Genomic DNA, 18898 nt, shown 5'->3' on the forward strand with positions numbered 1-18898 from the left:
ATCTTCCCCTAACAGGCTGCTTGTGGGTATTACTTTCAGAAATGCGACAGGGAGGTCTATACCCTTTCAAGCTAGGAGGTTTGCTACAAAAAAATGACCAAACCAAAAGCACATCTCCCTCCCCACAGCTATCTTCAAGGAGGAAGCTCAGCTACTCCTTGAAAATGGCTGAGGACTTGCAGTTAAAAGTCCTCTGCAAGTCGGGACTGATTCAGCCCAGTAGATTTGCAAGACTGTAAAGTCAATGTCAGTGACAATAAATTTGGGCTCCCCAAAAACGGAGGGGACTGCAGGTCAAGTGCTAACTGCAAGTATTTCAGAGTAAAATCCAGGCGGGACCACACACCTTGTCCGCCTTACACCGGGGATGAAGCCCGCGGTGTTTGCTGAGGCAGCCGTCGCACGGACCGCAGGGACTCTTACCAGAGGGGGACTCCCGGCCAGCAGAGCAGGAGCTGGGCTCCCGCGCGTAGCATCGGTGCACGCAGCTCGATCCCGCAGCCGGCGCCGCAGCCCGGCATCCAGCGTCGCTCATCCACACCGCCACGTGTTCACACTCCTCCCTCGCACCTTCCCCTCATTAATTGCTCTGGCATCCGTAAGGGGCGGGGGGGGGGAAATACCCACAAGCTTGCAGCTGCCAAGCATTAACGCTAAACGCTGGCCAAGTAACGAAACATTAATTACAAGCTGCAGCTCTCCACACACAAAAAAACGTTCAGTGCTGAGATCAGAGCCGCGCTCAGCTGCGCCGGCGCTTGCGAGAGGCAGTAATTACAGCTATATTCCGCTCAGGAATACAGAGAGGCCGGTTTCAATGTGTGTACAGCAGCTCTGCGGCTCCGCGGTCATTTTGGCAGAGGTCTGTCGATACCGCGAGGGCTGCGTACCGTCAGGAGAAGACCACCGGTTTCCCACTGGCCTCAGACTGTGATTTGCTTTAATTGTAGCATACGCTGATTTTTGTTATCGGGGAAGAAAATGACTTGAAATTACAGCCTATTATATACTCCTGTTCACACTGATGTGAACTGCAGGGAAGGGGAATGCCAGCCGAGACGGGAAAGTCTAATATGGATGCAAGTAAAGTCTCCTACCTCGCCAATACGACCCCATATTCACCAGCTCGACACACAAGCCCTCCTTACCTGCAGCCCACATTGCAAAATCCTATTTAACCTGCAAGCTCCTGGGACACCCCGACACTCCCTCTCCTCCCTTCTCTCGGCTGAAGGAAGACCAGCCCCTTGTGAAATCTCTCAGCTGAGCACTGAAGAACAACCACCCAACCTTCGGTTTCTTGCAAAGCTGTGCAGCTCCCGCGGGGCGTCCCAGCGAGCCTGCTTCAACCAGGGGCAGGTGAAATCCTTGGACAAGAGAGCTCTTGGCACGCGCCTGTGATTCCCACCAACAAAAGAAACACAGCACTTCGTGTCCTTCGGCCCTTTTTTAGATTAGCGCCTGCCTTCAGAGAGGGAGATGCCAGCGCTGCAGACCCTTAAGGCAGTGCTGAAGAAGTGATGGCTGGAAGGCAAATAAAACCCCAAAATGTCTAATAAGACATTTTTCCAGACACAGTAGTAATTAACCCCTAGAGAAAATAAAAAAGCAGGGAGAGACCTGTTACATTCTAGACAAACAATGACGTTGATTTTAACAATTGCCCTTGAAGTTCCTTTTTCACCTTTAAAGTATCTAGTCATACCTCCATCACAGTGAAAAACCCAGTCGGCTCCTTTCTGCAATAAGTACAAATACAGATCTCAAAACGCTGTGGCTAACTAGCATATGGAAAAGAAGGGCACCAAACACCCACTCCTGGGCGGAGACCTCCCCTGCAGGATGATATCCTGGCTGCCCTGCTTTGACTCACCCATCCACGTCCATCTCAACACCAAGCTGAAAAGGGATCAAAGATCCCAGGTGATCCTAGAGGACTCAGATTGCCTACTGGACATTCGCAGCCCGAGGAAAGTTAGAAACACAACCATGACTGCTAAAGCTATGTTCACTTTAGATGCTGGTTAACAACATCTTTCTCTCTGAGGGAAGACAGTTCCCTGTCCATGACAATAACCACATCAAAACCTAACAAATATTTTCCTACCCAGATGTAGCTGCCATAAAAGGCTGACTTTATGGGTTGGTAGCCAAAAAATAACTTGCCACATCTAAAAGTAAAACCATCTGAAAGTAAGAAGAGGACATACTGGACATCCCATTTGAAAATTTAGCATAAACACAGCCTCAGAGCTCAATTAAGCCTCTCTGTGCAACAGGCAGAACACTCCTACCAGCAAGGAGATAACCTTCAATTTACATGAAACACTTAAAATCCATTTGTTTTGAAGAAGGAGCACCCAAGAGCACTATTATCAAATAAAGACCAGGGTGCGGGGTAGAAGAGAACTTACAAAGACTGTGTCTTTACATACATTAGCAGTTTCTTAAACAGTATCTTCTGTTCCAAGTTAAGTGAGGACATGGATGACACTTTAGTGTTTCAAATCCTATACTATTTGTATATAGATTATTGAGTATTAACTCACTGCTTTGCGGGGGGGGGGTGGGGGTGGAAATTGGCTTTTCCCTGCTGCCTACTACTACTACTTTGGATGTGTAATTCAGCCAGATACGTGCTCACACACATATGACGACACTGCATCATGCAAAAGTCCTGCCAAAATAGCACACCAAAGTCTACGGACTTGGTGCAACCCAGAAAAGGCTACAGCAGCCTCACCACAGAAAACACTTGAGTTAGAGCACAGATAAAGGAACGGTTATGCGTCTGTATTGTTACGGGGTTTGGATATAGTGAAAAATATACAGGCTCTGTTCGTAATTGCTGCAATTAAAGGAAGCACCATCCCATGGTGAAATAAATACCTGGGAAACACAGGCTCTACTAGACACCAAAGCGCTGTTCCAAGGAGAGAAAGATAAGCATCAAAACACAACGTAGCTTCATGACTTCAGAAAAACCCTACTGGGCATCCTCCTATTTTGTAAGAGATGCCAATTAGAGGAAGTATAAATTTTCCTCCGAATGTGAGAGAATGAACACATTGTTCGAACAAGCCTTTCACCTAAAGCATTTATGAAATACAGCAATAATAAAAGCATTTACTTTTGTAATACCTCCACGAGTTTGTTTTTACATGTCCCAGTAAGTAACTGTCATTTAGAACAAAGCATTCCAAATAGCTGTTATTAGTAGATTAAAAATAATAATAATCTTCTTAAAATATGGCCAAATGTAACCTCAACCTTCAAAATAGTGTTACCAAAATCTATCTGTGCTACACCTAATTTTGTGTATCACTTACCATATATGATGGAAATATTAAAACCCGCTTATGTTTGCCACATGGCCATTGGGGATCATCTAAAAGATTTGGGTCATATTCAACAAAGTCTCCCAGGTCGCTACCTATAACACAATGGTAAATATAAGAAAGCAATGCATTACATCAAGAAATCTCTGGACTTAACAGAAGTAGCAAACGAGTTTACAGATAATGCACAAGATGACCGTCATGTATGATTTTTGAAAGGGTCAAAAGATTTCTCTAAATCTTGAAAACTCTAAGTATTTCAATACTAATAAAATTTGCAAAGATACAGAGGACCTACAGCTTATGAATTACCTGGCAAATGTGAATTTAGGGCTTAGAGAACTGCAAAATTATATAAAGCTCCACATGGACTTTTATTCCTGGCAAGCAGTGTTCATCTGCTTATGCAGATGTTTTGATTTGTTTCATTTAACATGCCAAAATATCTTAAGCATATAGTGCTTTGGCTTATGTTTTGTGCCCAGTCTTGTAAACACAGCCCTTTCCAGCCTAATAAAGGTCACAAGTGTGATTTACACCTTCAGCTTATGACTACCGTGTTGCCACTGTAAATTTTCCATAGCAAAGGAAGGTAACGAAGAGCCTGATGCAGGAGGAACAAACAATGCTGGTGACGGGAGGAGGCACGCCGAGTGCCATCAGGGGCTGTCAATACGATCTGCAGCCTTGTTTACTTAACTTTCCATCATCCGTAAGCCAGCTTTGCTGAACAAACAGGGACCCAGTTGTGTCTCACGCACGACATGAGACTACATTTTGCTGAATTTAAGCAAAAAAGGTGGCTAAAACATGACATTTGTCCGTCATTCACAATAACTGCCCATCACCAGGGTATGCAAGGATATTAAAAGAAGCTTCTTGAGAAGTTACCTGCATCAATGCTCCCCTGGGTGCTGTTAGCTCTTGCCAAAGAAAGGCTACGATGGCTTGCATTGCGAAACTGGGAGAAGGATGAGGTGGAGTCTATGGTGTTTCGACGAGTTCCCAGAGCATTGGTGGGAAACAGGAACTGTGTATAAGAAACCGTCTAAAAAGAAAGTCAGAAAGGACAGTTACTATCAGCCCAGCTTGGCCACAGCGGGATGTCTTTGGTGCATCCCAACTGGAAGCAAGGGAAGCCAAATTAGCAGAGGATTTTCTGGATTTAACAGTTCGGCACAGATGAATAAACATCCGTCACCTACATTTGCTTCAGTGCAGTCAGTTTATCCATGCAAAAAAAGCTTCTGCAAAGGCATTAATTCTTCAACAAAACAAAACCACAAACGCACACACAAGCTCTAATACACTGGATTTACAAAATCCTACTCAAGGGTCAGATTTAAAAATATGTCAATTTGGTCAGTTTTGTTTCAGTGGGCCTTCTCTGTAGCGGATTTCAGTTGCTTCTTTACTGAAATAACATCATCTATACGGGTCCCTCAGCACAGAGCAGCCAGAGGCAAATCACTTGAACGTTGCTCACCTTAAGCACTTTCTCTGGTATTTTTCTCCTTTAGGATTTTGTCTGGCAGAGTCTTACTGGTGTCGTTAAGTGAGCTACCAGTATACAGCAATGGTTGGGGGAGATCATTTACTACCTCCCAGCATGGACTAAGTGTGAATGAATAACTTGTGACAAAATTATTTTTAGAGCGTACTAAATTCTCTGCTTCTACCCTCAGCCAGGAGTAAGCTAAGCTTTCCTTCTCGTAGGTTTATTTTCCAAAAATAACATTATATTAAAAAAAAAAAAAAAAGTCAAGACCCTAGACTGGTTTACGAGGTCAGAACAGCTATCAAATAAAACACGTAAGCTTTCATTTATTTATAAGCAGACAGATTGTCCTCAGGAATTTACAGCCTGTGGTCTCACCTGACACCTGATTAGGTGAGCACACCATGTGTAGCAGCATTGACCTACGGCCTTTAAATCCATATATGACAGCAGACTGGGTAAACGGAACTGTAAAAAGTAAGTCAGGCTTTCAACAAAAAATGTTTTCATTTATGATTAAAATTGTTTTTCCTCTATATATTTGTTTAAAATGGATCACTTAAAAGATTCATAATTGCTTATTCTATTCACATGAATGCACTCCTGGATTTGGAAATAGTCCTCAGGTTTATACTACTGTACTACCGTCTTCTTGCTCTTTGGAAAAATATACTGTTAAATAAAATTTATTTTATTAAATAAAATTGAAAGCAAACAGAATTACAATTTAAAACTCTCACCAGAAATTATTTTCAGGCCCATGACAATATACTGTGCAGTGATACCTCCTGCTAGAGCCAGGGGCAGGCTGCACGGTTCGGTAATGCTTTACAGACTCCGATGTTGCCAGAGGCAAATTTCTTCAAGGAGACAGTTGTTTACATTTGACATCTTGGGCAGTCCTCCTGAATTTCTGCTAAACTTCTTTACAGTTTGCACATATTGTGCTTTAGCTATGGTGTTACGCTGCATGTTGTAGTTTATTCTTATATTTGTGCTTGTTATTAGTTAAGCCATTTTTTCCCTTATTACATAAAATCTAAGCGAGTAAGAACTGAAACATCCCCACCTTCCCGTCTGCTCCGAGCTCCACACCTTCAAGACCAATTATCTCCTTCAGACAGACTCCGGTAGAATGGCACTGGCGTCCACCGTCCAGCTTCATATCCCTGGGGAGCAGAAACCAGAGCAGAAACAGCTCTTGAAACACACGCCTCGTTCACCTTCCACCACCCAGTGCCGAAATAAGGCAGCAGCCTCAACCCAAACATGCCAATGCAAAGCACAGACCAGACAACTTCTCCTACGGGCAGCATCTGTGTTGTCTAAATTACATTATAGTGACTAGTTACAGAAAAAACCCACTTTGTTCCAGGTTGCACCTCATGCCCCACCTGTAAAGCAAGGTTCCCCATAACTGGGTGCCTCTGACAGAACCTGGCACTGGGAGGGAACTGGGAGTCCTATAAACTTCAGGCGAGACCCAACGATCTAGCTTGAACACTTGACAGCCACGTGTCCAGCTGACGGTCGCTGCCAGAGTACATACCCACGTCCCCCTTCACTGCCGGACAGAGAGGTAACTGCCCAGGAAAGCCTCTGGGAGGGATTCCTGCTCCTCCGAGCACCGAAGAATGTCCAAAGCCCAGTGACCCTCCTTCTGGAGGCTGGCAGTAGAAACCCAGCTCTCCATTGCCTCGGGGTGGAAACTTGGGGATCTGCTTTGGGAGGACGGATCCATTTGACATCTTACACTTGGAGGTAAATGAGATGCCGGAGACAACCAGGCTGCATCCCATGCTTTAGCCTCACGATCAAAATGTGAGCGAAGGCAAGAGAGACTCTGAGCAAATTTGTGCTCCGCAAATGCATCTCCAAGGTATTTATCCTGCAGTATTTCCAGGGCTGATTTCTGCTAAGGTCCAAGTATGTGCTTAAAAGTCTGTGTGGGAGAGATGCTGACACGGAGGCAGGGAGAAGCCCTGCAGGCTCTTCACCCGACCACGGAGCTGGGCTATCTCCTACTGCGCCTCTGCACACCCCGTTTCCTCGTCTTCCCTTTCCAACCTGTCACTCATTTTATTTCTCTGAAAAATGGCATTCGGTGAGTCCCCAATAAATCATGTACCTTACTGCTGGAAAAATCCAACACGTCTTGTCGGCTGGAAAATACACTTCTTTGACAAAGGAAAAGGCTGTATCAAGTTTCTCATCCCAACAAAGCCCTCTTAGTTTCTTGACTGGGGTTCACTTAGCACAGTGTCACATTATCATTCCTGTTCCCTGGCACCGTGTTATTGAGGAGCTGGACAAATAATTATGTAAAAATAACCCTCTGTCACAGGCATGGGATTAGCCTCTCCGCTCTTGTGCAAAACATGCTTAAAGGAACTACTTCTCACAGAGATAAATGCCAAATGGTAACCGTTTCAGCAGGTCTTATCCAAGAGATAACACACAACTTGAGGAAGCCCCCAAACCCAAAAATGAAACAAAAAATGTGGAATACCTGAAATAATATCAGGACAGTTTAGTTTCCTTCCACTCAAAACCTTACAGACACAGAGTACGAAATAATGTTGTTACGACTCTGAAAACAAATCACGGAGAAATTTCTCCATGCCATCAAGAGACAAGAATAGATAACTCTGTAATCCATCAAACGAAAATCTGGCACCCTTTAAAGAGTCAGCACAACAGCTTTTTAAAAAAAAAAAAAGAGCAGCTCTGGGGACTGAAATCAGTGCTGTCGTTTCTGAGCAGGGCTCAGGGTCAGCTGGCAAGTGTAAGCACACAATGGGAACGATCCCTGGACATTAGCTCAAGATCGATTAATGCCTCTGTTTCCCCGTCTTTCTGATGCTTCTAAAGAAGACTCTCCCTTCAGGACCCTGTGAACAACACTGCAGTTATTATCCCTCATTCTGAGTGGCAAGGGCTACTTAGGGTCTTCTGCTCCTCCACATATGCTCTGTATTTCTAGGTAGCATATGATTGCTTATGTTGTAAAACAGCGTAATAAAATATTACTGTTTGAAGAGAAATCTGTCCATAAAACAGAGAATTAAATTCCCTCTCTTGAGGAAAACCAGCACTAAACAATGTGCCATTTCTTATTAATGTATAAATGGAAAGGCTCAACCTAGTGTATGCACACCCTCCTCTAACTGGTAAAAGATCTCGGTGAACGCTTAATACGAAATTCCTAGGGGACTTTACCTTATCCTTTTTTAGGTTCCCTATTACTACAACCAACAGCAAGCTAGCCAAGTTTTTGCAGGACAGCTCTTCATTTTTTCCCTCTCTCCCTCCCTCCCTCCTATTACAGACAAATAATTTCACAAAGGCCTTAGCAAGCCCAGGGGCTACCACCCTGCTGCCGGAGGAGCCCCAGAACAGCTGCTTCCTCCCCAAACCCCCAAAACCCCGAGAGCAACTAGGAAAGACCTAGAGGACACCTCTGCTTTGCCCTCTGCAAACGGGCGAGTCGTGCCCAGGGAACAGTCAGGACGGTTGTTTGGGTACAGCCACCGCACCAGCGCTGCCAACCACGGCCACCGAGTTCTTCAGGGGACATGCTCTTGCATGGCACCATGGCCAATGGGCCCCGCAGGGCAGGAGCATATAGAGGATAGGCACTTTATATTAAAAAAAAAAATAAAAATCAAGCTTGCACTGTGTTTCAGCTATTTAGATTACCGATGGCACTGAGGAACTGTGCAAACCAATATCCAGTAGTAAAAGGTGCTTGCAGGATGCAGAGTAGGAAAGATGGTCTTTGCCAATGAGGCTTTTAAGTGAAGAAAGCTTCATTCCTCCTTATCCTCACTTTTGATTTTCTTGTTTTATTTTCCCAAAGTGCTTTTTAACAAAGTTTTCAAGGGATTCGAGCAGACACCAAAAAGCAAAAAATAAATCATGGGAACTTGATTTTACTACCTTCACTTTATTTGAGCAGTGAAAGTTTGAGGAAATGAGAAGATCAGTGATGACATTTCCTTAGGAAGCAAAAAAACTAGATCCCAGTTTCCAACAAAGTTTGAGGAATTACCCTATTTACATCAATGGCAAGCTCTACATATTCTATTTGTGCCTACCATTTCCAGAAAGCTGAGCAGTGTTATAAACTACACTCAAAACTAAGCATATTGGTTTAGTCATCCAGGACTGCAGAATAACATGAACGTATCTCCACCTAGTAAGGGGTCACAGATTTTCTTGGAACACTATCTGGGTGACTTGGGATCCCAAATTTGTTGTGGGATGGTGAGAAATTTTACTGAGCAGGTAGATAAGAATCAACATGGGAAATCTCACTGTGTCTTTTATTAGTCAGGCCAGGATTAACAGAATATACACTGGATGCTATTACTTTTGGAAGTATAACATTTCTTTAATGAATCAAATGTTATGCTTTGACGTGATCTATAAAACCCCATGCAAGACTCCTGCTGGGCACTTGCTCTTTAAATTACAGCAACAGTTGAACACTTTAACCTGTGAATAATTCAGGAATCCATTAAATATTAAATAGATTTCTAGATACATGAAAAAGCCTTCTGCTTATTGCAAAAAGGAATCTGATAATTGTTATTTAGAGATGCAAGCCTTTTGTGTCTATATTTTACGCTTAGTGATTCCTGAGTGTTAAGATTTATTCTAAAAGCAAAGGCGGTTCATGAGACATCAAGAAAAGATACGGCTCTTATCCATCACTGTAAGTAATTCCTACTTATCATCTCTGTTTATAGGGACAAGGACAATGACAGCTTTGGAAAAGACGCGCTGCCAGCCAGTCCGGCAGCAGATCTCCTGCTGCCTGAGACTGCCTGCTTTAATTGATCGAGAGCTTTCAGATCCTAATTGCCATTAGTGTTGCTAGAACAACTCCAGTGGCAATTTACAGCCAGAGGAGGTGGAGAAACTCCTGGAAAGATGGGCCAGTAATCCTTTTTCTCTCTCCAAATCCTTCTTCTCTCTTTCTAACAGGCCAGTACCCTTTTTCTCTCTCTCCAAACATATTCAGGGGTCAACACATCAGCTCTTGTCCTGATGTTTTGCCCAACACAGAGTAAAAGTTCAAAACCTAAACCTATTAGCTTTTGCAGATTCATTGCTTAATTTCAATCTAAGGGAACAGGGCAACTCACAAAAATGAGCAGTGGTGACTCTATAAAATCCATACATGAGATGATTAGTTTTGAAATGTCCTGTTGTGGAAAAAAGCCTACAGATTTATGTGTCTTTCTGTAAAGCTAATATGCACTTGGTTTTGGTTTTTTTGTTCAATTTGGGAGAAGCAAGGAAAATGGGCAATGGTAAAGAAAAGCAGGGATATTTCAGTTTATTACCAGCTAAAAACAGATAGTTGTTACTCTTCCTCAGGCCTACGGAATGATAAATGATCAGGAAAGGCACTCGAGATTGATGACTTAATCAAAATTGCCTCACATACAAATCTACTGGGGAAGAGTATCAAGGAACTGGGTAACAAATCTGAAGGACGTAACGGACTATCCTGCTTTGCTGTGTGCATAATTATTGCTACTATCCTTACGGCAATTTATATGCTCTCATTTCCCCTGTAAATATACCCCGGTTTTCCACACTTACCTGACCTGCCAAGTAACTGATGGCAGGGGTACGGCATGTGAGACAACCTCACCTAAATGCTTTGTTTTGCCCCATTTAAACAACCACAGATCTCAGACTTTAGATAACAAAGGCCATTGGGAATGCCTGGCCTGTGGACTCACTGATCGTTGTGGCTACATGTCATCTGGGGTGATGGTATGGGAAACCTCTTGCTCGCAGCTTCATTGAGCTCATTAGTGCTCTGGCTAGCACTTAGTTAAATTCAAAGTTAAATTCAGCAGTGATTTCTCTTTAGAAACTGGATGAAGCTGGTTTGTAGCATTTCTGAGAAGGACACAAACTCTTTTTAGCTAATGACTTGCTGCTTTAGTTCAGAAGGAGGGTCTGTTTCCTGGGCTTCAATCCATCTGAGTACTCATATTGCAGTATTTCCCGTAACTGGAGGCGAGTTCAGTCAGATAAATACCTGTATTCTTGTCAAGACAGCAATATTCAGCAGCTATGCCTACTGCAGGTACGTTTCTAACCACTTAATGAATTGACTGCCACGAGGAATGAAAACTGAGGTGAACTGGCCAGTTTTGTAAGGACAAGCACTGACTGATGCTCTGGGTTTTCTGTCCTGTAGCTCATCACCTCCAGCCCCAGTGCCAGCCAGCCACTGCGAGCCCAGTGGCTGAGAATTGAATGTAAGACTAGTCACGTTGCAGTGCCGCATCCATGCGACACCACCAGCTCTCCTTCATCCCCGGGTCCTCCAGATTCATCTTCTGGGTGGGACTTCACAGGAACTTGGAAGTTCTTAAAAGGTTCTTATCACATCACAAAATAAAGTATCATTAGACTAGGTATGATTTCAATCTGTGAATGTTTTTGCCATTAACAAAAACAAACTTTAAAAGCCCCCTTTCAAAAACATGTTTTTAAATTATGAACCATAACGATGTGGATCAAAGAAAAAAACCCAACACAACAGAACTATAAACCCAGCTAATTTCATTACCTTCTCTTCCTGAGGGGAAAGACAATATGGTACCTTCTTCCTCTGTAAGACCACTAACAGTGACAGACACATATGGCCACCTCCTTTTTTGAAAATGCTTAGGTACCTTAAAATACTAACAAGAACTGGATTGCTCTCAGTTCCCTACAAGCATATTCAGAGCCTTTCTTCAGACCACATGGAGCAACTCCAATGACACCCATAAGGACTGTCAGAGTTGGACCATCTCCTTCGAAGTCAAGGGAGAAGTAGTGGCTAGAGAAGCTCCAAGAGCAGGTAAGCAATGGAGAATAGGTTCCCTTCTTCCCCTGCTTAGGAAATTTGCCTTTCCCAGGATAGCTCCCTGGAGGCAGAGCTGAACCTGGTCCTTCTCTATCCCAGCTGGGGTCACATGGACAGTCCGCAGAGCGCCCTTGCACAGACCGTGCTGGGGAGAGAGGTGGGCAGAAACCTGCAGGCACATTCCCTGTAGCGGCTGCAAGGGGAGACCTGGCCATAACAATTCCTCTTTGGGGACATACGCAGTGATCCCAGCACCTGGAGCATGACCTGCCTCACGTCTAAAAGGCTAATATCTGCTGGGTCTGACCCCTAGCTCAGAAGGCTGAAATCCAATTCACCTCAAATCGTCTGAAGCCCATCTCCAAATGAGTAATCCCTTCAAGTCTCGTTTAATCCATCTGCAAGTGGCTCCACTCTTTGGTTTGCCATGAAACGAATCCCCTCTGAGGGCCCAGAGCAGGTCAGCATGCATGTGTACGCGCACGAGCTGAGTGCGTGTGCTGGGGCAGCTATTTGCTAGTGACCCGAGTCATCCCTGTCCTGGAAGAGGAACAGCACCAAGGCTCAACTAGACTTGCTGTGAGCTTCCACCGTGACAACCTTTGACAAAGGAGGTGTGCGCCACAGCAGCCCAGGGGCTGCACAAGGTGCATCTCTGGTAACTGTCGTCACCTCCCATTTTCTGCCCATCTGCAGAACTAGATGGGGATTAATTCTCATCTCCTGCAAGGAAGACATCAAGTGGATGCTGAGCCAAAAATCCAGTTTCAATACCCTTCACAAAGTAGCTCTTCCATCTTTTGGAGTATTACATTTAAATAAGAAAGAGGAACTTGAAGAATAGTATTAGCATAAAATTATATATGATGTTTCAAATTTCTACATATTATTAAAGAATACTGCAGTGTCAGCATGATCCATAGTATAACATCAGTGAATGGTGAGAAAGGAGACGAGAAACAATTTATATAAAGCACAAGTATCTCTCCACAACGGTAATAAAGGTTCAGCAGTCACTGCTGCATCTTCCCATGCATGTGTTTTGTTTGTAAACGTTACCGCAAAAAATCTGTGTGGTAACGGCATGCATGTTTCACAGGTGAGCAAGATTTTGTTCAGCAGAAAAATTCTGATTATGAATAGCCTTTAGCCATGAAGATTTCCAATAGATTGAAAAAAAAGAGTAGCAACTGCACAACCGATCCTGCAGTACCACCACTAGCCCTTAAATTGCCTCACCTCTAACTTGTTCATCGCACAATGACTTTGTATTTCATAAAAACGTAACCAAAGCCAAACACTCAGACAACATTATGAGTGTTGCTGGATCCTGCAGGTGCTACCTGCCTCTGCAGAACATCCTGTAATGATAACGAGAGTTTGTGTGTGTGTCTGTTAATTTAATAACAGAGGCATTAACGCTGTCACAGCGCGCTCAGTACAGGGCGGCCCTCTCACCGCTGCCCTTAGCCACCACTAAACCTTGCGTATGACTTTGGGCTGTAACACTGGGGGCCAAGGGAAGCCAGCAGGCAAGATGCTCAGCATCTCTTCCAGCTCCTGACTCGCAGTACAGCCTTCCTTACGCTGCTTTTGCCTGGCTACGTCTGCTCTCACAGCTGCTCTGGGGGAAGAAAAGCAAGCTCTGGTCCTGCCCATTACCCTACTCTTGGCCATGGAAACAGATGAAGCTGTGCCTGTCTTCATGCCACCAGCAAAGATGCCGTCAATCTTAACATAGCCAGACCTGGAGAGGAGAATTTACCGCCCAGATCCACAGAAATACCTGCCTCTCAGTGACTCCAGCAGAAGATAATACATCTCGAAACCTTTTTCAATTTAGATTTAATTCTCCCCTTTTCCCTTGCACAAAAGCACTATAAGCTAAAGCATTAGGTTTCCATCAGACACAAGGTATGGACAAAATTTTGAAGACAGAAAATTCTAGCAATTACTTCTGTTCACAACCTTTTTTCTCCCCACCGTGTCACTCTCTGCTTTGTACTCTTCGCTTCTCTTCAGCGTAATGGAGGAAACTAGAGAAAGGAATTCCCGTGGCACACAGTGTACTTCCTTCTCGGCCCAAGCAAGCACCACCAGATCGGCCTTCCGAGGCCGCGGGTAGGAAAACCTACCATTCATCACCGGCAGCCTCCGCGCCGCTCTGGAATACATTTCCCTTCAAAAAGCTTGGTGCCAGCTGCGCTCCCGGTGATTCCCCCTGCCTGCCCGGCTGCCGGGGAGCGGGATTTGGGAAATGTGCCAGCGGACAGTTCAAATTTCATCCTCTCACGTACTTCCGCGGCTCTCCTCCCCGCACCCCCCCGACCTCCGTTTGTATTTGCACGACGACTGAAAAACACCGTTTGGGGGTTTGGGGAGGGTTCTTGCTGTTGTATCTTGACCTCGGCACGGAGGGCGGGCAAGCAAGGGGCACGGTCTAGAGCGCATTGCTCGCACCCCGTTGGTGCTCGCACCCCGCTGGCGAGGGGCGATGCTGCCCCATCCACCCCGGGCAAGAGCACAGAGTTTAGCTGTGAGTGCAGGCACCGCCTTTCAGGCAGGGTTTTAAAATGGATCTGTTAGTGCAGTTTAGCTGCCAGCATCGACACAGTAGAGCTCTTCTGTGCTGCCTACAGTATAACAGGGGCTGGCAGCCTCCCCAAAACACAGCTGTGCCTGCAGACTTCCTCGCTGGCCACGGTGCCTGCGCGTCGGAGGAGCGGTGGAGAAGCAGCAGCAGCTCCACCATGTGCTCTCTCACGTGGAACAGTCCCCCCTGCACGCATGTCCGCCCCGCGCTCCCGCTCCCATTCCTGCCAGGGCTTACTCCAGTCTCACCGCAGGTACACCCATAGCTCCCTGCAATAGTTGGTAGCTTTTCGTAAACCATTCAGGAAACATTTGCAGAACCTAAACCAGTTGGGACATCTTGTCCGGGGACAGCCATCAGCAACCCAGAGATGCAGGGAAAGCAAAGCTAAAGGATGCTGTCACTACAGTACTTCAGAAGGGTACCAGTGTCTCTCCCCGCTCCTACCACACATCCAAAATAGCACTCTGCAGCCTGGACAGAGCGGCTACAGTTTATGCTATACTGCCTCATCTGTTCTTTGCACCAGCTGCTCCTGGAAGGAGGTGCCATTGAATTGTTTCTCTCTTCCTCTGATGCTCTGGAAGAAAGACAGAGGGCATTTTTTTAAAATCTTGGCTTTTTAGCAAAGGGAACAGGGCTGGATTGTTTTGTACTGGCACCTGCTACCTTCTCACCCCACGGCCCTTCTTGCTGCGCAAGCATGGTAGAAGACATTACATGCTGAAATAATACTTAGGTTTGCAGCTGGGCTCGTTACTGCTGTAATTTAGAAGGTATAACTAGTCATCAGCATTTCAAAATACATTCAATTTTCAATAAAGAGGCAATTTCCACAGGGCAATGACCATAAATGAATGACAGTGTACCCAATAAGAACGAACAAAGCTGCCAGTCTGTCAAGAATTTGCCTGACGTGTCATTCCAGTTTAATTAAATTAAGAAATTTACTCTAAGAGACAGGGGAACCAGTCAACTCTCCTACAGAGGTGACTCCTTTCCTTTGTGCGTTAAAAGTAATCTCCCTTTGTTTTGAATTACTGATGCACAAGCAGCTTGTAGCAAATAATTCTCCAGAATTAAATAGATGGCTGAAAAATATGAGCCAAATTCATCTTTTATGCACTGGATAAATTTTACTCTAGATGGTCTGTGGGTCTTTCAAACCCACCTCGGTGTATCGGCTGAATATTTCCCGCAAATTTTGTGCCCTGCAGGCGCTGAGCTGACCCCATCTACAGGCAACTCTCAGCTCTCCGGCAAGCAGCCACGGTGGCCACACTTTGCTCCTCTGCCCCAGGGGCACAGAGCTGCTGCCGACCAGCGCTGCCCTTCCCAGCCTTGCGCTGAGCCTCTGAAGGCACCCAGCAAGCCGTGCCCCGGAGCCCGCCAGACAACATCTCCTAGCCAGATCCAGTTTCTTCCACTTCCACGGTTTCAGCAGAAGAGCAAAAAGCTTGCTCGATCTTTGGAGAACTGCTTCAATCCAAATAAACTTTTCTAGCTGACGTCTGGCGTCTCAGCACGTCAAAGGATGCAAGGCAGCTCCACGGATGTTGCTTATACCAGCTAAGAACCTGTATGGTATTATGGCCAAAACAATCTGTTTTCACTGACTGAATGATCTGACCAATGGTTAAATGTACAATAAAAAGGTATTATGTTTAAATCCAAATATTTCTCTATAGTTCTGGAAATCTAGATACAGTAGCACCATGTTTGCACGGCAGAATGAGAAAGCTAAAACTGCCTATAAAATAAAAGTTGTGCTGTCTAGAGTACTTGTTTTGTCAAAGATGAGCGAAGTCAGATGAAACAATAAAAACAGTGCATTTTTCACGAACATTGATTTCAGGGGGGTAGTTTTCTCCCATTTAATAATCAAAGATACCACAACACATATAAATAAACCGGGGACTGAGAGCTGTAGTTTTAACCTGTTAATGTTCCACAAGGCAAATAGATCTAAGTGCATTTATCTCTTCTCAGAGCAGATATGTAAAAGCATTAGCTTCCATCATGCTGTTGTCCATTATCAGGTCTACATGCAGGCCCAGAAAGACTATGTAGTACATGTATAAATATACATACCCGACTTGGGTACAGTCTCGATATGGCAGCACTGAAAATATGCTACAGAAGGATCTTCTGCTGCTGATAAGGACTATTCTAAAATATAAAAGAAAATAAAAGCAATCAAAGACTAAAATTTAAAAATCCCACGACAATATGCAAAGCAATAGATGTTACCGTTGAGGAATTCATAACCATACAACTTCCATCACGGGTGATTTCTCCCTCCTCTTTTTTATCTCACAGGTAGGGTATCGTGCTACCGAGTCTTTACAGAAGTGCTAAAGCCTGTGCCATACATTTCACAGCGAACGAGTAGTCGAGTCCCCTCCCCTCTACAGCCTTTCTAGGAAGACTATCTTGAATACATTGCTTGGAATCCAGGGTAGATGTCCTTCTAGGACAGGAGTCTGCCCAGAGGGGCAAGGAGCCGTTCTGACAACCCACCGCTACGGCTGAAACGTAGAGGACAAATCCAGCAGCAACCCGGGTGAACACACCAGCAGCCACCTGCGATACACACCACAACTCTGTGGCTGACTTGGAGTCTGCACTCATCGGACAACAACTTCCAGCTGCTGGTCATGACCTTTCTCTGCTAAACCAACGGACTCCTTTGATTTCCAGCTTCCTGTTCCTGAAATAGTCTGATTGACGGATGAAGTCCAAGTTTGTTATTATCATAAGATTTCAGGTCCTCTCACTGTTTTCCAGGTTCCTCCTTGATACTTCTCCAGTTTTTCCCCATCACCTTTCCTGGTCTCTGGGCAGTATCAGTGGCCCCAGCAGTTGCACGCATCGCAGATATTAACATCGCATCTTTCAGTCTTACCTTTAAGGTTGGGGTCTAGCTCTGACAACCCGCCAGCCTCTGCGCTCGGTAATCACATCAGCCCTCTTGGTCATGATGTCGCATTGACATCCAGGCATGACTGATCCCATAGCTCCTCGCCCCTTCTCCTCCAGCACCATGTCTATCTCAGCCACTAACTGGCGGGGCTGAATCCCTCCTCCTGTATGCATGGCTTGCCTTCATTCCTTACAGGCAGGTAGCTCTAGATTTGGCTACATGAAAGCATACGTTACCTGCCTGCTCCGAGCTTATCTCAGAAACCAGGCCACTCTTACAGCAAACACCTTGTATTTTTAACCAGTCTCCAAAATCCCTGCATCATCTGCAAAGTCACTGTGTGGCATTAAATCAAGGACCTTAGAGCCACCAATCTTTTTTACAGCCACACTATTACTTTTAGCCATCAACCTCTGACATATCATTAAGCAACATCAAAACCAGTCCACAACTGCATGGACCGCCAATAGCTACATAATTATAGTTTTGGGAGATGGAGATTGGCAAGAAGCCAAGAGAAGCTTGATCAAGTTGTGAGATATAAAATGTCAATAAATAACTGATGGTTTATAAATATACCCTCTTCTCCTTATTACCTCCAGGACAACAATTGCACAATTGTACAACATACACTGAAAAGACCCTTTCTTCCCTCTGAAGATGGCCAACAGGCTGCATCCCCTCAAATTCTAAGACGTGGTGATGGCAATCTCTGCAATCTTCTAAACTGATTAGTGTTAGAATTCACTGATGTTTTACCTTTCTAAAAATCTCCACTTGTGGTCCAAATGCTAGGACCTACTGCTAGGTTGGTTGTCAGGGCTATTGCACTCCCTTGCTCTGCTCTCCAACATTAGTTTTTCTGGCGTTGTGTCCCACAGATCTGTATATGAGGATTTCACCTGAATTTTTCATCCTTTGTCCTACACTGCTCAAAGCTGGACAACAAACCCTGGCAAGCTATTTTGTTCTTTACTGTCCGAAAACCACCATATGCAGCTATAAATCTCGTACCAGTTACGCTGTTATTAAAACACTATTTCCTTAAGGGACCAGCTTAGTCATCGTTCTTGGAAAAGGTTTAGATCCCCAGGAGAGCTGCTGAATGTAACGCTTGGAAAAATGCAGAATGATCAATTTTCCTTCTCCTGGATCATTCTGTTCTAGCCATCCTATTTTATTCCTTAAAAGCACGTTTAAAAGCAAAGTGGTATTTACCCTTTAATAAAGGGAGGTTTCTAATAATAAACATGCATACAACATTAGGAAGTTCTCCTGCAGCAGACAAAGCATGATTTCATTGTTTGTCTGAATGCTGTAACACCCCTTACCTATGGTAAATATCTCAGATCCTGTAAGACAGTCTCATGGTGCATCACTAAGTTATAAAGCAGGGGGGAATAATTTTTCACATTTGAGAAAGGCAGTCCACAAGCAAAAAAAAACTGGCATATGATTAATTTTGTGTTTGCCACTGCTCATTGCTGAATGGTTGCTACTCACAACAGCTTGCTTGTTCACTGGAAGCCTTGTTTGCTGATGTATGAAACTTGGCACAGATTTTGAGGCTGACATCAGAAAGCATCTTTGAATTCGGAAAACCACAGTACCCACTAAGCATATTCCCCCCACTCCCTCTGGCTTCTTCTGGAAATACAGCTCTTCC

General features: G+C 44.7%; 1 protein-coding gene across 1 annotated transcript in view; it reads right to left on the reverse strand.

The window, feature by feature from the left end:
- The window catches only part of CABLES1 (Cdk5 and Abl enzyme substrate 1), a gene marked incomplete at its 5' end in the record, with an annotated part of 72617 nt that overhangs the window by 9839 nt on the left and 43880 nt on the right, over window positions 1-18898 (reverse strand). Inside the window, 4 exons of the mRNA XM_082015563.1 lie at window positions 3330-3433; window positions 4230-4386; window positions 5906-6005; window positions 16401-16478. Coding sequence (XP_081871689.1) covers window positions 3330-3433; window positions 4230-4386; window positions 5906-6005; window positions 16401-16478 — 439 coding nt within the window. The remainder of the gene's footprint in view (window positions 1-3329; window positions 3434-4229; window positions 4387-5905; window positions 6006-16400; window positions 16479-18898) is intronic.

This window comes from Phaethon aethereus (genome assembly GCF_964289735.1).
Source record: "Phaethon aethereus genome assembly, chromosome: 2".
In the NCBI taxonomy this organism is placed as follows: Eukaryota; Metazoa; Chordata; class Aves; order Phaethontiformes; family Phaethontidae; genus Phaethon; species Phaethon aethereus.